The 15,298-nt window shown below is 46.4% G+C and overlaps 2 protein-coding genes across 2 annotated transcripts; both read right to left on the reverse strand.

Moving 5' to 3' along the window:
- Positions 1–697: 697 nt before the first annotated feature.
- On the reverse strand, positions 698–2,331 carry LOC141916744 (uncharacterized). The gene is made up of 4 exons (XM_074809500.1): positions 2,275–2,331; positions 1,765–1,941; positions 1,438–1,523; positions 698–1,304 (listed from the first exon to the last, which is right to left on the reverse strand). Exons 1-4 carry the CDS (start codon positions 2,329–2,331, stop codon positions 698–700), a joined length of 927 nt encoding a protein of 308 aa, XP_074665601.1.
- Positions 2,332–12,580: 10,249 nt separating this feature from the next.
- Positions 12,581–13,504, reverse strand: LOC141916870 (uncharacterized). Its single transcript, XM_074809726.1, has one exon. The coding sequence runs from the start codon at positions 13,502–13,504 to the stop codon at positions 12,581–12,583; it is 924 nt and encodes a 307-aa protein (XP_074665827.1).
- Between the last annotated feature and the right edge of the window lie 1,794 nt (positions 13,505–15,298).

Raw genomic sequence — 15,298 nt, forward strand, 5'->3', positions numbered from 1 at the left:
TTGGTGAAACCGCTACAGCCAGAGCTGAAATCCTCAGGTGTGAACTCTAATTTTGATTTTAAATTTACAAGTTTCCTTGTGAGAATTTTAATGACTTTTAACATCTCATTGTCATGCTGGTAATGTTTTTGGGGGTAAAAAAAAAAAGGAACCAAGTGTCAACTAAATTTTTTCAACTTTATTCTTGGATACACAGAGAGAAAGTAAAATTGCAGGAGTCCTCGATGCTCCTGCAGTCACAGTGTGTATTTTTTTTCCCAGTACAGTCCTGTCTCTGTTTTCAAACAACCTTGAAATCACAGTCGGCTGAACCCATGGGAGAAGGTGAATCCATGGCAAGCTCTTTCTCCATCCTTGCTCTTTCCATTCGGTTTCTCCATCCCGAGGCCGCTTCCTTTCTCAGAAGAGGGGAGAAATGGCTGCTCTACCCTGAGGAAGAGCAAAGTGGGGTTTGGATGATAAAAGCCTATTCCCTGGGAATTTAAAGTGTCAGTGCTGGGGTCAAGCAGGGACCCTGCGGACCCTGAATCCAGTGTGCAAAGAGTAGCAAGGACCCACCAGCCACGGCGGCTTTGTGTCGCGCTGAAAGTGGAGGTGGGACCATCGGTGCTTTGGGCGAGGAGCGAAGCATCCCCCATGCTGATCGGTGGGTGGGCATGTGCCGGGGAGGGGTCCCGGTGCCTCGCTGGCCCCGTGATCATTTCTTCTGCAGGCAGGGGGGCAAGAGAGGGACTTGCTTTTGCTGGTGCTGGCTGGGATGCAGCGGCAGGGGCACAGCTGTTGGGCAGCAGCGCTGGATGGGTGGGCGGCAGCACGGGATGCAGGGGCAGCGATGCTGCAGTGGCCGGGGATGCAGTATCACAGGGGGACAGGCATCCTCCACGGGGCACTGCTCCACTCGCCTCCGGGGCTTGCCACAGCAGCCCGGGTCCTCGCAGTGCAGGGGTGGGCGGTACTGCTGTAGCGGCCGGCGATGGATTTTCACGGGTGGGGGGCAAACAGGTTGCACGTGGCTCACCTCCACCCGCCGCCGGGGCTTGCCGAAATTGCAGCTTTGCTGCGGTGGGCAGCAGCTCTGGGGTGGGCACGGCTCGATGGGCTGGCAGCCTTGCGGCTCGCTCTGGCAGGACCCCTCAACGTCGCGGCTGAGGCTGCCAGGGTCGTGGCAAGGGGGCAAGTCCGTGGTGCCCACGGGGATTTCATGGCAGCACCCTGTGGAACCGTGCCACGTCGAGCCTTTCTCGCCACAGGCCAGACCATCGTGGCACAAGTCCTGGTCACTGCTGCCTTTCTGGTAGTGCATCCTGTGGCAGAGATGTCCAACCCCTCAGGGATAAACAGTCTGGGAAAAATCAAAAATACCACTGACTTCTTTTTTTCTGCTGTTTTTATGAAAAAAAAAGAGGAATCCAAGACAGCTGAGAGAATCCAACTCACCCTGGACCAGAGATGGACGGGCCGAGCAGGGAGTCTGAGTCCTGAGGACGGCGCTGAGGCCGAAAGCTTTTATATGCAGCCGAGCTCTTTTGGAAATGAGGCATGCCATGGGAATTAATAGCTGAGCAGTGAGTGCCACTTCTGTATGTATATTTTTTCTGGCACTTGCTGTTGGATTAATCAACTGCAATTAGCATCTCCCTTGATGTAATGTCAGCTTAGCTCTTTGCATATGCAGTGGCCATTATCTAATTAGTTCTCCCATCGGTCATGTTTGAATATGCTGTTACCTAATGTTAGTCAGATGGGATCCTGGGGTAAGGATACCTGGAATACCGTGATGCTGAGTGATGTGCCCAAAAGGAGTCTCTCGTGGCAGTGGGAAAACCCCAAAAAAGCCCAGGATTCCTGGTGTCCAGTCCCATATCCAGGTGCCCAACGGCTCATGCCTTGAAACAGGGTGTTGGAGCAGAAGTATGCAAATGGCAGTGGTTCTTCACAGGGCTGAAAGAAAACAGAGAAAAGTCTACCACTGAAAACAAACAAACTTCCTGCCAAAATAAAGAACAATTTTTTTAAAAAAGGAAAAATTGGAAAACCAGTGAAATTCTGTTTTTAATAAGTGGTTGATTTTTCAGCTCTATTTCATCTTGAAACCACCCTGATCAACCCTAACCCAGGAATTGTGTTCATGGTGTGCTCCACGGCGCTGGGGCTTTTTCTCAAACTGTTCTCTGGGTGTTTTACCTACAGCTGGAAATCCAGCCTGACGCTCAGCAGGGATGAGATGATTTTACTGCCTCTTCATGTCCCGCTTCACGCTTTGAGCCACAGTACCATGGTCTGTGGCTGGAAGTGCCTCGTGATGGAACAGGCGCTACGCTCAGTTATCATTTCTACTTGAATATAATTAGAAGTGGGATCTTTTTAGTGTGGTAAATTTGTGAAACTGTGATTTTATTTTGTAGAGCTGGACTCCAAGTGGACTTTTGTTTGTTATGTATAAAAAACCCTGAATTCTGGATTAGCAAGATTCAGAAAAAATGTAATTTGAAACTTACATTTAAATGCTTCTGTTCTTTAAAAATGGACATCAGGTTTTAATTAACAACATTATCCTGATATGACGACCTTTCTGACAGAGTACCCTAGCACTGAAGTTGTGGCGAGTACAATTAGTTCTTCAAAAACTGCAATTTCTGCCAAACCAGCCCATCTTCTGACACTGAAAATGTTATCCATCAATAGGGATTTTTTTCTTCTTTCATAATCTTCCATCTGAAACACCTCTGGCTTTTGATTTGCTAGTGGAAAGCTGAAATTTTCTGTGAGAAAACAAGGGAAGTTTTCCAGCTGGCTTTGCGGATGGGGCTGCAGGTTGGACCTTGTTTGTCAGAGAAGGTCTGTGATATCTGAACATGGTGCTCATCACCTTCCAGAGCACAGAGGAACCTGACAGCTGGAGAGATGGTGAGGGAGTCAAGGGTGACATCAGGACCATGATGAAGGGAAGGTGTTGTTGCCCTGTGTGTAGTACGGATGACTGGAAGACTTGAGCTCTGAATACAGGATCCCTGTGGACACCAGCACACCAGGGCACAGGGGTGGACTATGTCAGGCTGTGGATGGGATGTATATTCCCCTATTTAAATGAATTCATTCTCTTCCAGGTGAGGAACACCTCGGTCAAGTGAGTGGGTACAACACCGACAGCCCTTTTATGCACTGCAAATCTGGAATGACGACACCACGGAGGAGCGCTGACCTCATGAACTAACAATTTCAGACTTTGTCAAGCACCATATCCACCTTTCTGACATTTCTGCTTTGACTCATTTTCCGTGTAGCTGCTCCACTTTGCATTTCTGTGGACGGCCAAGGCATTTTTTAAGTACCAGCAAAGTATCTCTCACAGCAGCCCCAGGGCTGTCAGTGCAAAAGGTATTTCCACGCTCTCACTCCACGGTAAAGTCTCTGTAAGAGATGCTCAGAGGTTTGTCCAGTGCCACTTGGGTTTGAATCACTGGGAAAAGCATGTGCAGAATTCAGGGGTGTGACTCCAGGGCGCGTGCTTGGACCTGACGACTTTGCTACAGCTGAGATAATTTATTCTTTACCTACAGGAAAAATGTAATTGCCTTGCAGGAAGCCACAGGACTTGCATGTAAGGACAGAAAAGACCTTGGTATCTGTTAAGGACAAAAAAGGATTTTAGATTTAGAACTCATTACTGCAGTCCCAAGATTATGCTGGTTTTCATGTTGGAAGAGATGTTTTGGAGTCAGTTCCCGAGAATTTTACAAATCATGAAGTGCAAATATTTCATTTCTGAATCTTATCTCTTCAAATTTGCCACATTTGAATAGAATTTCAGATGAAATTAGGTAGTATTTCTGAATCCTTCAGGCTAGACTTATATCTCCACAGTTTTCAATGACTCTCTCCCTCCCTGCGCCATGTAGACCATGTTTTCTGGTCTATTTAATCTTATTGACATCAAACCTTTTAAGAAGCCTGCTTTAAAGCTCAGCAAACTTGCTGGAAATATTTCTACTAACAAAAAAGATCTTTAACTCTGGCTTTAGGATCATAGAGATGCTTCAGTCACAGACTGCGTATCTTCAAAGTCATAAGCGGGGGAAAGACAGCGTGAAACTGCGTCGCCAAGAGGATACTCCTGCAGATCAGACAATGTACTGACGCTCGCAAGCACTATTTTTCCCTGGATGAGAGACTGACCCAAGAAGGTTACCCCATTTGCTGGGATGCTGTTATCAGTATCATGACAAATAGTTGAAAAATTCATTATATTCAGAAACTAAGCAGATACTAAAGAAATCCCAGTCCAGAGCTGTAGTTTAAGACAAAGATAAATGAATAAACGTATACCAGAAGTTTGCAGTGTCATAATTTATGCGTTTTATTGTCTTTCATGACTAATTGGAGATTAAAGCAAGAAAAGAGAGTATGATACATCAACAGCATTAAACATCCCACACACCAAGAGGAAAATTAACAGCACGACTAATGCTTACAAAGGAAAATCACACTGATCAGTGTGTAGCAACTTCAAAGCACATTACAAACATTTGGTGATTAAAGGCAGACAAAGGAGAGAAGAGAAGATCTACAGTCTCTAAACAAATGAAGAAGAGTGTTCAGGGCGGTATCTGTATCCATATCCGTATCAACACCGAAGGAGCCAGGAGGGAAGGAGCAAGCAGCACAGCCCTGCCTGCCCTTTGCCGAGTGGGTTTAGTTGCCACAGCAGCCGCTGCCACCGCCGCAGCAGCCCCCGTTGTTGCTCACGGTGTAGCAGCAGGTCTGCAGGGGCATGCAGCAGGGTGCGGGGTAGCAGCACTGCGTGGGTGGGCAGCACATCGGCGTCTTGCAGCACTTCGGGCTGCTGGTGCAGCACACGGTGTAGTTATTCCCACCGCAGCATCCACAGCATCCACTGGACATGTTGGTAGTAGGGTAGGCAAAGCTGGAAGGAACAGAGACAGTGTCTGACTGTGACCAGGAGCAGGATATTTGGAAATATATAATTAATTCAAAGCTCTGTTTATGCTAAATTTGGAGATTCAAGGAGCTGCAGATGAGTTCTATCTTTGTGTAGTAAATCTTGCTTAGAATTTTTCTCTGTCTTTTTCCTGCAATCTTGATGCCCACCAGCACATCCCTAACGTCTTATCAAGAATCGCACAGCACAGGGCACATGGTCCTTGGTCTGGGCCCTCCTGAAACACTCTCTGTCCCCTTGCTCTGCATGGCTCTGCTGATACTCCTGTAGCCTCTCCATCCTTTAACGCTTCTAGCTCGTCCCCATAATTCATAGTACCCAGTTCATAAAAGCCCAACTTCAGCCAAAGTCCCAGTCCAGATACCCAATTAAATTTGGGTACTGATATAAGATATCCACAGCAGTTTTCTTTAGCGAAAAGGAAGGAAGATTTAGATGTTCTCACTTACCCTGTTGAAGACTCAGGAGAGGTGAAGGGAAGAGAAGATGAGCGAATGAAGTGAGCTGGGACAGGAGACCTTTTATAGCCCTAGACACCTTCCTCCTGGAAGTGAGACAGCCATTGACCATTTGAAGTTCCCTGTTTACTAACCCAAACCCATACTTTTTAGCTATACGTGTCTTCTGGTATTTACTCTTTGCCTTATTATTTGTGATAACTACCTTTGTTTTGCCTCATAATTGTTTAGCCTGCAGATAATCAAAGGGCTTCTATGAATACTGATGAATTTGTCCTCTCTGCAACCCTGCAAGGGAGCCAAAAAATGCGTCCTCGTATCTGTTTGACAAATGCAGACGGTGACGGACGAAGATGCTAAGGGATTTACTCAGCAGCGGCTGGTGCTGAATCAGTGTAAGAACCGAAACTGAACCCTTAGGTTCTGTCATTTGGGCATGTGACGGGCAGTTTCATTGGACTGGTGTTTGAAACAAATATTTGGAAAATTTTATTAAAATATGTATGTTTGTTTCCAGTCACAGGACATGCATGTGAGGAGGGAGCAAGAATACCATGTGTTTGGGATGCGTTGGGAGTCATGCAGGCTCCTGGGTCTCAGTCACGTGCACGTGAATCCACGCAAGATCATTTTGTCCTCATGCATGCTAAGAGCATCTTTGCTATGCTAAAGACATCTTTGTGTTTTGGCTTGCCTAAACTTTTGCAAATCCTCCAGTCTGATGGGGTTTGTTTGCGTGTGGACGTCACTAACACAAGAGTGCTTCAGTTCCTGCTCTGCTTTGCTGGCACTGCTTTTCTAGAAAAATTTTCGAAAACTCTGAATTGAATATTCACTTCAAAGTATTTTGCATAAAAAACTACGGGGCAGCACTGCCTCTGCAAGTGGCAATGTAAGGAGCCATGGCTCTGGGACTGGGCATGAGGCCTGGCAAGGCGACATGTCCCTCCTGTAACCTCCTCTTGCATCTGGCTGAAGTCTCCTGTGTGCTGGAGCCCTGGCACCAAGCAGAACCACCCCTGCCCAGCTCCTCAGCAGGGACAGAGGTGGGTTTAGAGTTGGAGGTTGTGCAGGACTCTTTGTGGGTGTTGGAAAGGGTCAGTGAAGGAGCCCAGCATGAACCAAGAGGGTAAGAGGAAGATGAAGGTGGAAGAGATGTGACAAGCACAGAAAACTGGTTCTAACTGAGGTCATGGAGTTAAGTGGGAGGCAGGGATTCAGAAGTGATGCAGGAAGAGATGTTGCTGAGGTGAAACCACTTTCTGGGAGGTAGAGAGGAAGGGAGGAAGGTCAATGTAAGGCAGAGCCTTGGGCAACTGAGCCAGGGTGCATAAACGCTTGTTGAATGCCAGCCACTGCCTCCAATGCACTTTGCTGTGGGGCTGAATGCTGGCAGGAACACAGGGTATTTGGGAGGAATTTTTTGCACGGCCTAAAATTGCAGCTCTCATTTGAAGACCTTGCCACATTATCCTGAGAGGAGTGCTGCCTAATGAGAGGATGGTAAAGCCTGCCTGGTGAGTTACCTGCCTGCTGCCTGACATCCTCTGGCATCCCTGGGGTGCTCTGAAGAGGGGTTCTCCTAGATGAGCTGCTACCAGCCCGAGGATGCTAACAGGCGCCTTGCTTGGCTTTCTGTACAGTGCAAGGGGGAGCAGATTGCAATTTTAGTGTCGTTTCACCCCTGCGGTAAATGCAACCAGCTCCTTTCCAGGCTTTCCTGGAATGAAAGCAATTCCTTGAGCGAAATCCTGGAGAAGCAACTCATGTAATTGCAACTTCTCCAGACAGGGTAGAAGAACATACATGGCATTTCCTTTCCAGCAGGTCCCCTCTGAGGAGGCACACACTTATCTGCCCATGAGAGCTGATTAATTTACAAGGAATTAATGAGGCAGAAGCAAAGGGGCACACTTCACTTGTGCCTCCAGAGGGAAAGTTCTCATTGGCAAATCCTGCAACTGCAAGAAGAAGTGATGATCTAGGTGGGGATTTCCCACCCATGGTACTCATGTCCATCCATTCATGTAACGAAGGTATTTGAATGGTCTTTGGTGAGTGGGCTACGGACCTTAATGCAAAGAAGGGACTGAAGTGGTGTGGAAACAGAGTCAGTAAAGAGCATTAGACACAGAATAAGGCGGTGTAGATCTTGCATGCTGTGTTTTGGTACAACTCTCACTGACCCAAGTCACTCTTTGAAGACCATGGTGGTTTCTCACCATTTGTCGTAACACTTCAACTCGATATCTGGTAACCCAGACATTTTAGCAGAGGCAGGACCTCCATCTCGTAGATGTTAAACTATTTCTAGGGACTGTCTGTAGGTTCTGAAGTAGACCTCCAGCTGGTTGAAATACATGGAGATCTCCTAGTTGGGATGTGCCTGTGTCAAACTGTTTCAGAAGAAATTCACACCCTTTACAAGTTTATGTATTATTTTCTTCCTATTTCTTTGTAGTTTTATACTGAGGGGAGAAATATTGCTCGCAGAGATGCCACTCAGCTTGTCTTTGAATAGACTTATGCAGAAGCTCTGAAAAGCATCAGGGATGTTTTGATTTTCTTTGTGTAGGCAACCCCCCTAGTTAGAACCTTTTAGACAGGAGCATCCCAACACTGGAAAAAAATGCAAAGAAAAGGCGATCGGCGTGGTGATGCACTCTGGATTCACCAGCTAGCAAACAGATAACCACCAGGAGTTTTGCAGGGTCATGAACTACAGGTTTTATTGTTTTTCATACAGATTGAAGCAAAAGAGTGATGAAAAGAATTAAACATCCCACACACCAAGAAGAAAATTAACAGCACGACTAATGCTTACAAAGGAAAATCACACTGATCAGTGTGTAGCAACTTCAAAGCACATTACAAGCATTTGGTGATTAAAGGCAAATGAAGGAGAGGAGAGGTGATATACAGTCTCTAAACAAATGAGGAAGAGTGTTCAGGGTGGTATCTGTATCCATATTAACACCGAAGGAGCCAGCAGGGAAGCAGCAAGCAGCACAGCCCTGCCTGCCCTTTGCCGAGTGGGTTTAGTTGCCACAGCAGCCGCTGCCACCGCCGCAGCAGCCCCCGTTGTTGTTCAGGGTGTAGCAGCAGGTCTGCAGGGGCATGCAGCAGGTCTGCACGGGCATGCAGCAGGGTGTGGGGCAGCAGCACTGCGTGGGTGGGCAGCACATCGGCGTCTTGCAGGATGACTTCTTGGTGCTGGTGCAGCACACGGTGTAGTTATTCCCACCGCAGCATCCACAGGACATGTTGGTAGTAGTGTAGGCAAAGCTGGAAGGAACAGAGACAGTGTCTTACTCTGCCTGAATCTCCCAGTTGTTTAGGCAGCCTAAAGCATCCTTATCTCAAAGGCTGGGGAAGTTCCTACTGTTTAGAATCCCATGTCAGCCTGTCCCTGATTTCTCCACAGTTTTGCACTGGACACGGGTGCATTTGGCATATTGTCCAGCACTGGTTCCATCAGAAAGAAGCCACCCAGGTGGATCCCAAAACCTCTCAAAATTGATCCCAAACCAGACAGTACAGGAAATCCTGGATGGCTTCCTGCAAAAGCACACAGAAGTATGGTAGAGCACAAATGAAAAGGCAAGTAGTAAGCTCTGACTTACCCTGTTGACCAGTGAGGACAGGAGAAGTCAAGACGAGCGAATGAAGACCACTGTGATGGGCAGCCTTTTATACGCTTCAGAGCCAGCCCCCTGGAAATGAGACATTCTCTGGCAATTCTGACTTCACCGTGTATCACCCAGTATACGCCTCTCACGTGTCTTCTGGTATTTAATCTTTAGCCCTTTCTGTTTGCTTACCACCTCAATTCTGCACCATAATTAGTTGTACATATAAACAACAGGTGCAAATTTGCTAATGAATTTGCATTAATGGGAACCGGAGGTAGCTCTAAGGTATTCCTATCCACTTCCCAAGGAATGACCTTGAGACACAGAGACACTTAACAATGTGCCTGGGGCAGGCGGGTGCTGAAGTGGTGGGATAACCATGCCTGGAACTTGGACATGTCACCACTCACGTGTCCCCTCTGCACTTGGCTGGGATTTTGGGGGACCAGTGGAAACTATTGGTCAATGTGAATCCTTTTCTTCCTGCCTCTGAGAGGTTGCTGCGTGGTCAAAGTTAAGACTGAAGAGTTTCTCCTTTCTCAGTCTTGTTCTTGGGTCTCCCTCCATGGTGCTTGGTCCCGACACCCCAGGCTTTTTATTTCTGCTAAACTATTAAGAATTTTTTTCGGTTTTGTCCATGGAAGGGATGGATTAAGTCTAAATCAAGTAGCTTTTAAAGCAGTGGTGCACATGTTAGCTTTTTTCTGTGTTGTTTCTCTATACTCCATTTTCTGAGATTATTTCTAAGGTCTGTGAGACCAAGACAGCTTGTATTTGATGGTATTTGTGGCGATCACATTTGAGTGTTTCACACTAACAATTTGATTCTGTGTCACTGTAGGGAAGCACGAGATTCAAGACTGGAAATCCAACCCTGAGTGCATTTCTCCATGCCTTTCCCCTGTACCTTGGGAGCCCAGTTAGTATCTCACAGATGCTTTGAGTTCAGACACCTGACAGGACTTTTCCAGCAACTACTTGTAGTTGTTTTGTCTTAAGGCCAAGGCTGCTATGCATGCAAAGCTTAATTGAACAGTCAGGAGGGAATGGATAAGGTGGTTGGCGTCAAGGCAGATCTTATGAAACAGGCTTGGGGTAGGGGCAGGAATTGTTGCCACGTGCAGAACCAGGACAGCTCCATGTGAGAAGAAGGACGTATTGATGGAATTTTCATCTACTGAGAGAGGACACCAATATAAGATGAGAATCCCAAGATGTTGAGGCAGCATCTATTCATGACACATAAAGGCTGCCATCATGTTCAGCAGACTCAGAATGTGAGGCTGGAGTAATGGCAGGTGACTGGGACACGTAGTTTCTTCCCAAGATGCGAACATGACTTCCTATGACGTTGGGTGTCTCTTCTGGAATTGTCCCCAGGGGAGCATTGTTTTGGTCACATGATAATAGCCAGATACCTGCCTGCAGGAAGTAATGCCCTCTTTGTGTAAACTCTCAAACATGTCATCCACTGAATAAGTAATTCATCACCTTTTTATCAGGCTTTATTGTCGCCATATTGGCCAAGATGATCCCTGTGTTAGAATCATAGAATGGTTTGGGTTGGAAAAGACCATTAAATGGCATCTAGTCCAATCCCCTGCAATGAGCAGGGACATCTTCAACTAGATCAAGTTGCTCAAATCCCCGTCCAACCTGACCTTGAATGTTTCCAGGGATGGAGCACCTACCACCTCTCTGGGCAACCTGTGCCAGCATCTCACCACACTCATCATAAAAAATTTCTTTCTTCTAAGTCTGAACCTACCCTCTTTTAGTTTAAAACCATTACCCCTTGTCCTATTGCTGGGCCCTATTAAAAAGTCTGTCCCTATCTTTCTTATAAGCTTCCTTTAAGTACTGGGAGGCTGCTCTAAGGTCTCCCCGGAGCTTTCCCTTCTCCAGGCTGAACAACCCCAACTCTCTCAGCCTGTCCTCATAGGAGAGGTGTTCCAGCCCTTTGATCATTTTTGTGGCCTCCTCCGGACCCGCTCCAACAGGTCCATGTCTTTCTTAGAAATGGATGTGAATCCTCCAAGGCTGTTACTAATCAGGGTTTTATACAGATATTGAGGAGATACTGGCATTTAATGTATAGTTGGGTCAGAAATAATGTCTTCTACACTAAATGCCTTTTACATGCCATGCCACGCCATGATGTCTTTGTAAATTTCCATGGTGGTTATGTGAATTGGAGAGGTGCGTACTTTTGTGAATGGGGAGGAATCTGTCATGGCAGCTTTTCCAGCATAGGATGAAAGTAATATTTATGAGATTTCCTTAGCAGGATGCACTTCTGATATAGTATGTTATGGCATGGTACAGGATATCCTTCTGCCAGTGTACTGTACCTGATTTACCTATTAATAAAAATCTCCTGAAGACCTGAGTGATGTTTTCAGAACACTCTAATGTATTAGAGAAGATTATTCTAATGCAGACTTTGTGCATGCTCGGAAGATTTGGTTGAGGGAAGCAATCAAGACAACGCTCAAGGCATTTTCCTGAGACGTGCAATTCACATCTGACTCCTGAATTTTAATAGTAAAGGAAGTTCCAGCCGGGTAGAAAAGGTATCGTTGACTCATGTGTGTGCTATTTTAGGAATGAAGCTTTTAAGTTGTATGCTAACACCTGGGTTTCATTCCACTGCTTGTAATCCAGGAATGCTGCATATGAAAATCTCTGCTCACATAATTCACTTATTTAAGGTGTTTTCTGAAATTTTATTTTTGAGGGTGGAGGTGGAAGAAGATGGTTCCTGCTGTTTAGAGAGTAGTGAATTCCTCTCAGCATCTATTGAAATACCCGTTTCAGTATCAGGGAAGGGTTCCTACACATCTTATGGAGAGGTGTGTTTACAGATAATGGAACTATGCATGCTTCAATCAGTCTGTGTCCTTTGAGTTTTATTTACCTTAACCATTTAGTTTTATAATAAAAATTGAGCTAATAGAGGCAGATGATCAGTAGGTGCAAGAAGGGATCATACTGCTCTGCTGTCCTTAGACATGGTCTGATTTATGCTAATGGGAAGCATGGCTGGGCAGCTCTTTGCTCCCTAAATGTTCTGCTGAGCTGCAGAAGCACGACTGTAGCCAGCAGGAGCCTGGCTGAAGGCACAGAAAATGGCACCACAATGAGGACAACCAAAAGACAAGATTTTGCATTTTGCTTGATGCTAAGTTTTATTGTCTACAAGTCAAGAGAGAAAATGAAGAATGATCCCATTAACAGCAAAGGTATCCCAAGCCCCGTACACCAAGAAGAGAATTAACAGCCTCACTAACAACAGCTCTTTGCCTTATACAACGGGTCATATATTCAAGTGCATTGCAGGTGTTCAATAATTAAAGGACAGAAAGAAGAAGGCAACTTAAGTTTGAAAACAAGAAGGAAAATCTCTATGCATTTACTCCATCATCATGTGAACCAGCAGCAAATGCGCCGGTTTTCATCTCCTTGTGCCTGTTCTTGTCGCACACCAGAGACACGAGCCAGCAGAGCTGCTTTTGCTACCCGGAGTTGGCTCAGCAACGCTTCTTGATTGCGGCGCAGCACTGCTGGATGGGAATGCAGTACTTCCTCATGGGAGAGCAGTATTGCAGGGGGCTGCAACACACCACAGCGGGCTTCTTCACTGCGCAGGAGCAGCAAGACAGACATCCAGGGCAGCAGCAGGGGCGGCACACCTTGGTACAGCAGACAGTCTGCTGGCATGGGTCACAGCAGACAGACTGCTGGCATGGATCACAGCAGACGGACTGCTGGCACGGGTCACAGCAGGGCTTCTGGCATGGGTCACAGCAGGACTGCTGGCACGGGTCACAGCAGACGGACTGCTGGCACGGGTCACAGCAGGGCTTCTGGCATGGGTCACAGCAGGACTGCTGGCATGGGTCACAGCAGACGGACTGCTGGCACGGGTCACAGCAGGGCTTCTGGCACGGGTCACAGCAGGACTGTTGGCACGGGTCACAGCAGACAGACTGCTGGCACGGGTCACAGCAGGGCTTCTGGCACGGGTCACAGCAGGACTGCTGGCATGGGTCACAGCAGGGCTTCTGGCATGGGTCACAGCAGGACTGCTGGCATGGGTCACAGCAGACGGACTGCTGGCATGGGTCACAGCAGGGCTTCTGGCACGGGTCACAGCAGGACTGCTGGCATGGGTCACAGCAGACGGACTGCTGGCACGGGTCACAGCAGGGCTTCTGGCATGGATCACAGCAGGACTGCTGGCACGGGTCACAGCAGACGGACTGCTGGCACGGGTCACAGCAGGGCTTCTGGCATGGGTCGCAGCAGCAGGACTGCTGACACGGGCTGCAGCAGACGATCTTCTTCTGGCATGGGTCGCAGCAGACGGTCTTCTGGCATGGCTGGCTGCAGCACACCGTCTTGCTCTTCACGACAGAGCAGATTCCCGTGGAGCAACATCTGGTAGAGCACATGTTGTTTATAGTGTAGTCAAAGCTGGAAGGAGCGAGGACCTGAAACACAGTGTACGTTCAGATACAGCCCATCTTTCCAAATATATCGATGTGTTTTATATTGGTGTATAAATGCTGCTGTCTAGGCCCATGAGTGATAGCTGTATCACACACCGCTTCCTGTCTTGCGATGCAAAAAAAGATCCTTACAGAAATCAAGTCTCCTGTCACTATCCCAGCAATATTTGTGCATCTTTTGAACTATCCTGGGAACTAATTCTTTTATGCTCATCCACGAAGATCACTCCCTGAATTTCTATCCCAAGAAGCTTGTTTTCCACTGTGCTCTCTCTACCAACTGTCCTTTGCAATAAGCAATAGACCAAAAGGCTGAAAAAATCTGGATTTCGGAAAGAGCTGTATATCATAGAATCATAGAATAGTTTGGATTGGAAGGGACCTTTAAAGGTCATCTAGTCCAACACCCTGCAAAGATCAGATGCAAAGACACTTTTCAGTTCATTGCTTGACGAAAAGCAAATGAGAACCATTCCTACCAAGGAACACAGGTAACACTTACCGTCCTAACTGAGTGGTGCAGTTGAGTGAGGAGCAAAGGACAGGGAGACCTTTTATTTAGCTCAAAATTGTCCTGCCGGAAATGAGGTACCCCACAGCAATTTGTGATTTACGCACTAAGCCTATACTTATTTGTTGAATGTGCCTTCATCTATTTAGTCTTTGCCTCACTGTTTTTGACCAACCCCTCAATTTTGTGTTATTATCAATTTGTTCTGTAAATTTTTTACAATTTTTTAATGTCAAGTTAATTCTCGTGTGATGCTTGTGAACTGCTTAAAAGGTATGTTTCTGCTTATTTTGCATATGGTAATACTGTTGCATTGAGATGGTAGGTAGCTTGTTCAGAGCTAGTGAATGCTCAGTTAACATAAAAATCGTCATTAAGATTGAGGGGCAGTGGATTCCAAAGGCATGCAGAGGCCTTCTGGACATCAGTCACTCCTCAACATGATTTTTTAAAATAGAATTTCAGCAAGTGTAATTCCATGGCCCTGTGTTTTGTTTCTGAATGCAGAAATGGTGAAGCCCGATGTCTTTCTTTGGGGTCTCTGGTCATCAGAAAGGCAAATATACAACAGAAAGTTCTTGGCATCTCAGCCCTTGCTGCCTCATCCCATCTGTGCATGGGAAAAAAAAATGCCCTTGACCTTGCCAATATCAGAAGTCTTAGGCACAAATTCATCATGGAAATTTGGAATAGAGTTTGGGTCAAATTGGAGTCCATATTTTTCCAATTCCTTTTTGACATCTTTAAATAAATCAAAATTCAAAACTTTTCTGGAATGTTTACATCCTGTTTCTGCTCAGCATAACTTGATCTGTAAAATTCCTTTTTCATTTTTTTAATTTCTAGTATGCCCTCGAGTAATGAAAGATCCACCCACGGATGTTATTTTTGGAATAACTCTATGCTCAGTTCTGTCATCCATTGGCAGTCATTAGTGCTGATGTTAATGATCATGTTGCAATTATTCATTAATGATGTTAATATTTATTTTGCATGAAAGCCTGAAGGCCTCACATGATGCCCTGAGCATCTTTAGGATTTCAAATTAAACTACGTCTTCTTAAAAAATTATCTCTCTCTGGTCAGAGGAATTCACGAGACCTGGGACCGTGACTGACGTGATTAAATGTTTTGCTTCTGAGATCACCCCAAGGAGAAGGGCTGCTCCTGCTGCTGCAGGGCTGTGCATCCATGGAAGCAGAGCACCGAAGGACCCTTGACCGCCC

The sequence above is a fragment of the Strix aluco genome, chromosome 30, assembly GCF_031877795.1.
Source record: "Strix aluco isolate bStrAlu1 chromosome 30, bStrAlu1.hap1, whole genome shotgun sequence".
Taxonomy (NCBI): domain Eukaryota; kingdom Metazoa; phylum Chordata; class Aves; order Strigiformes; family Strigidae; genus Strix; species Strix aluco.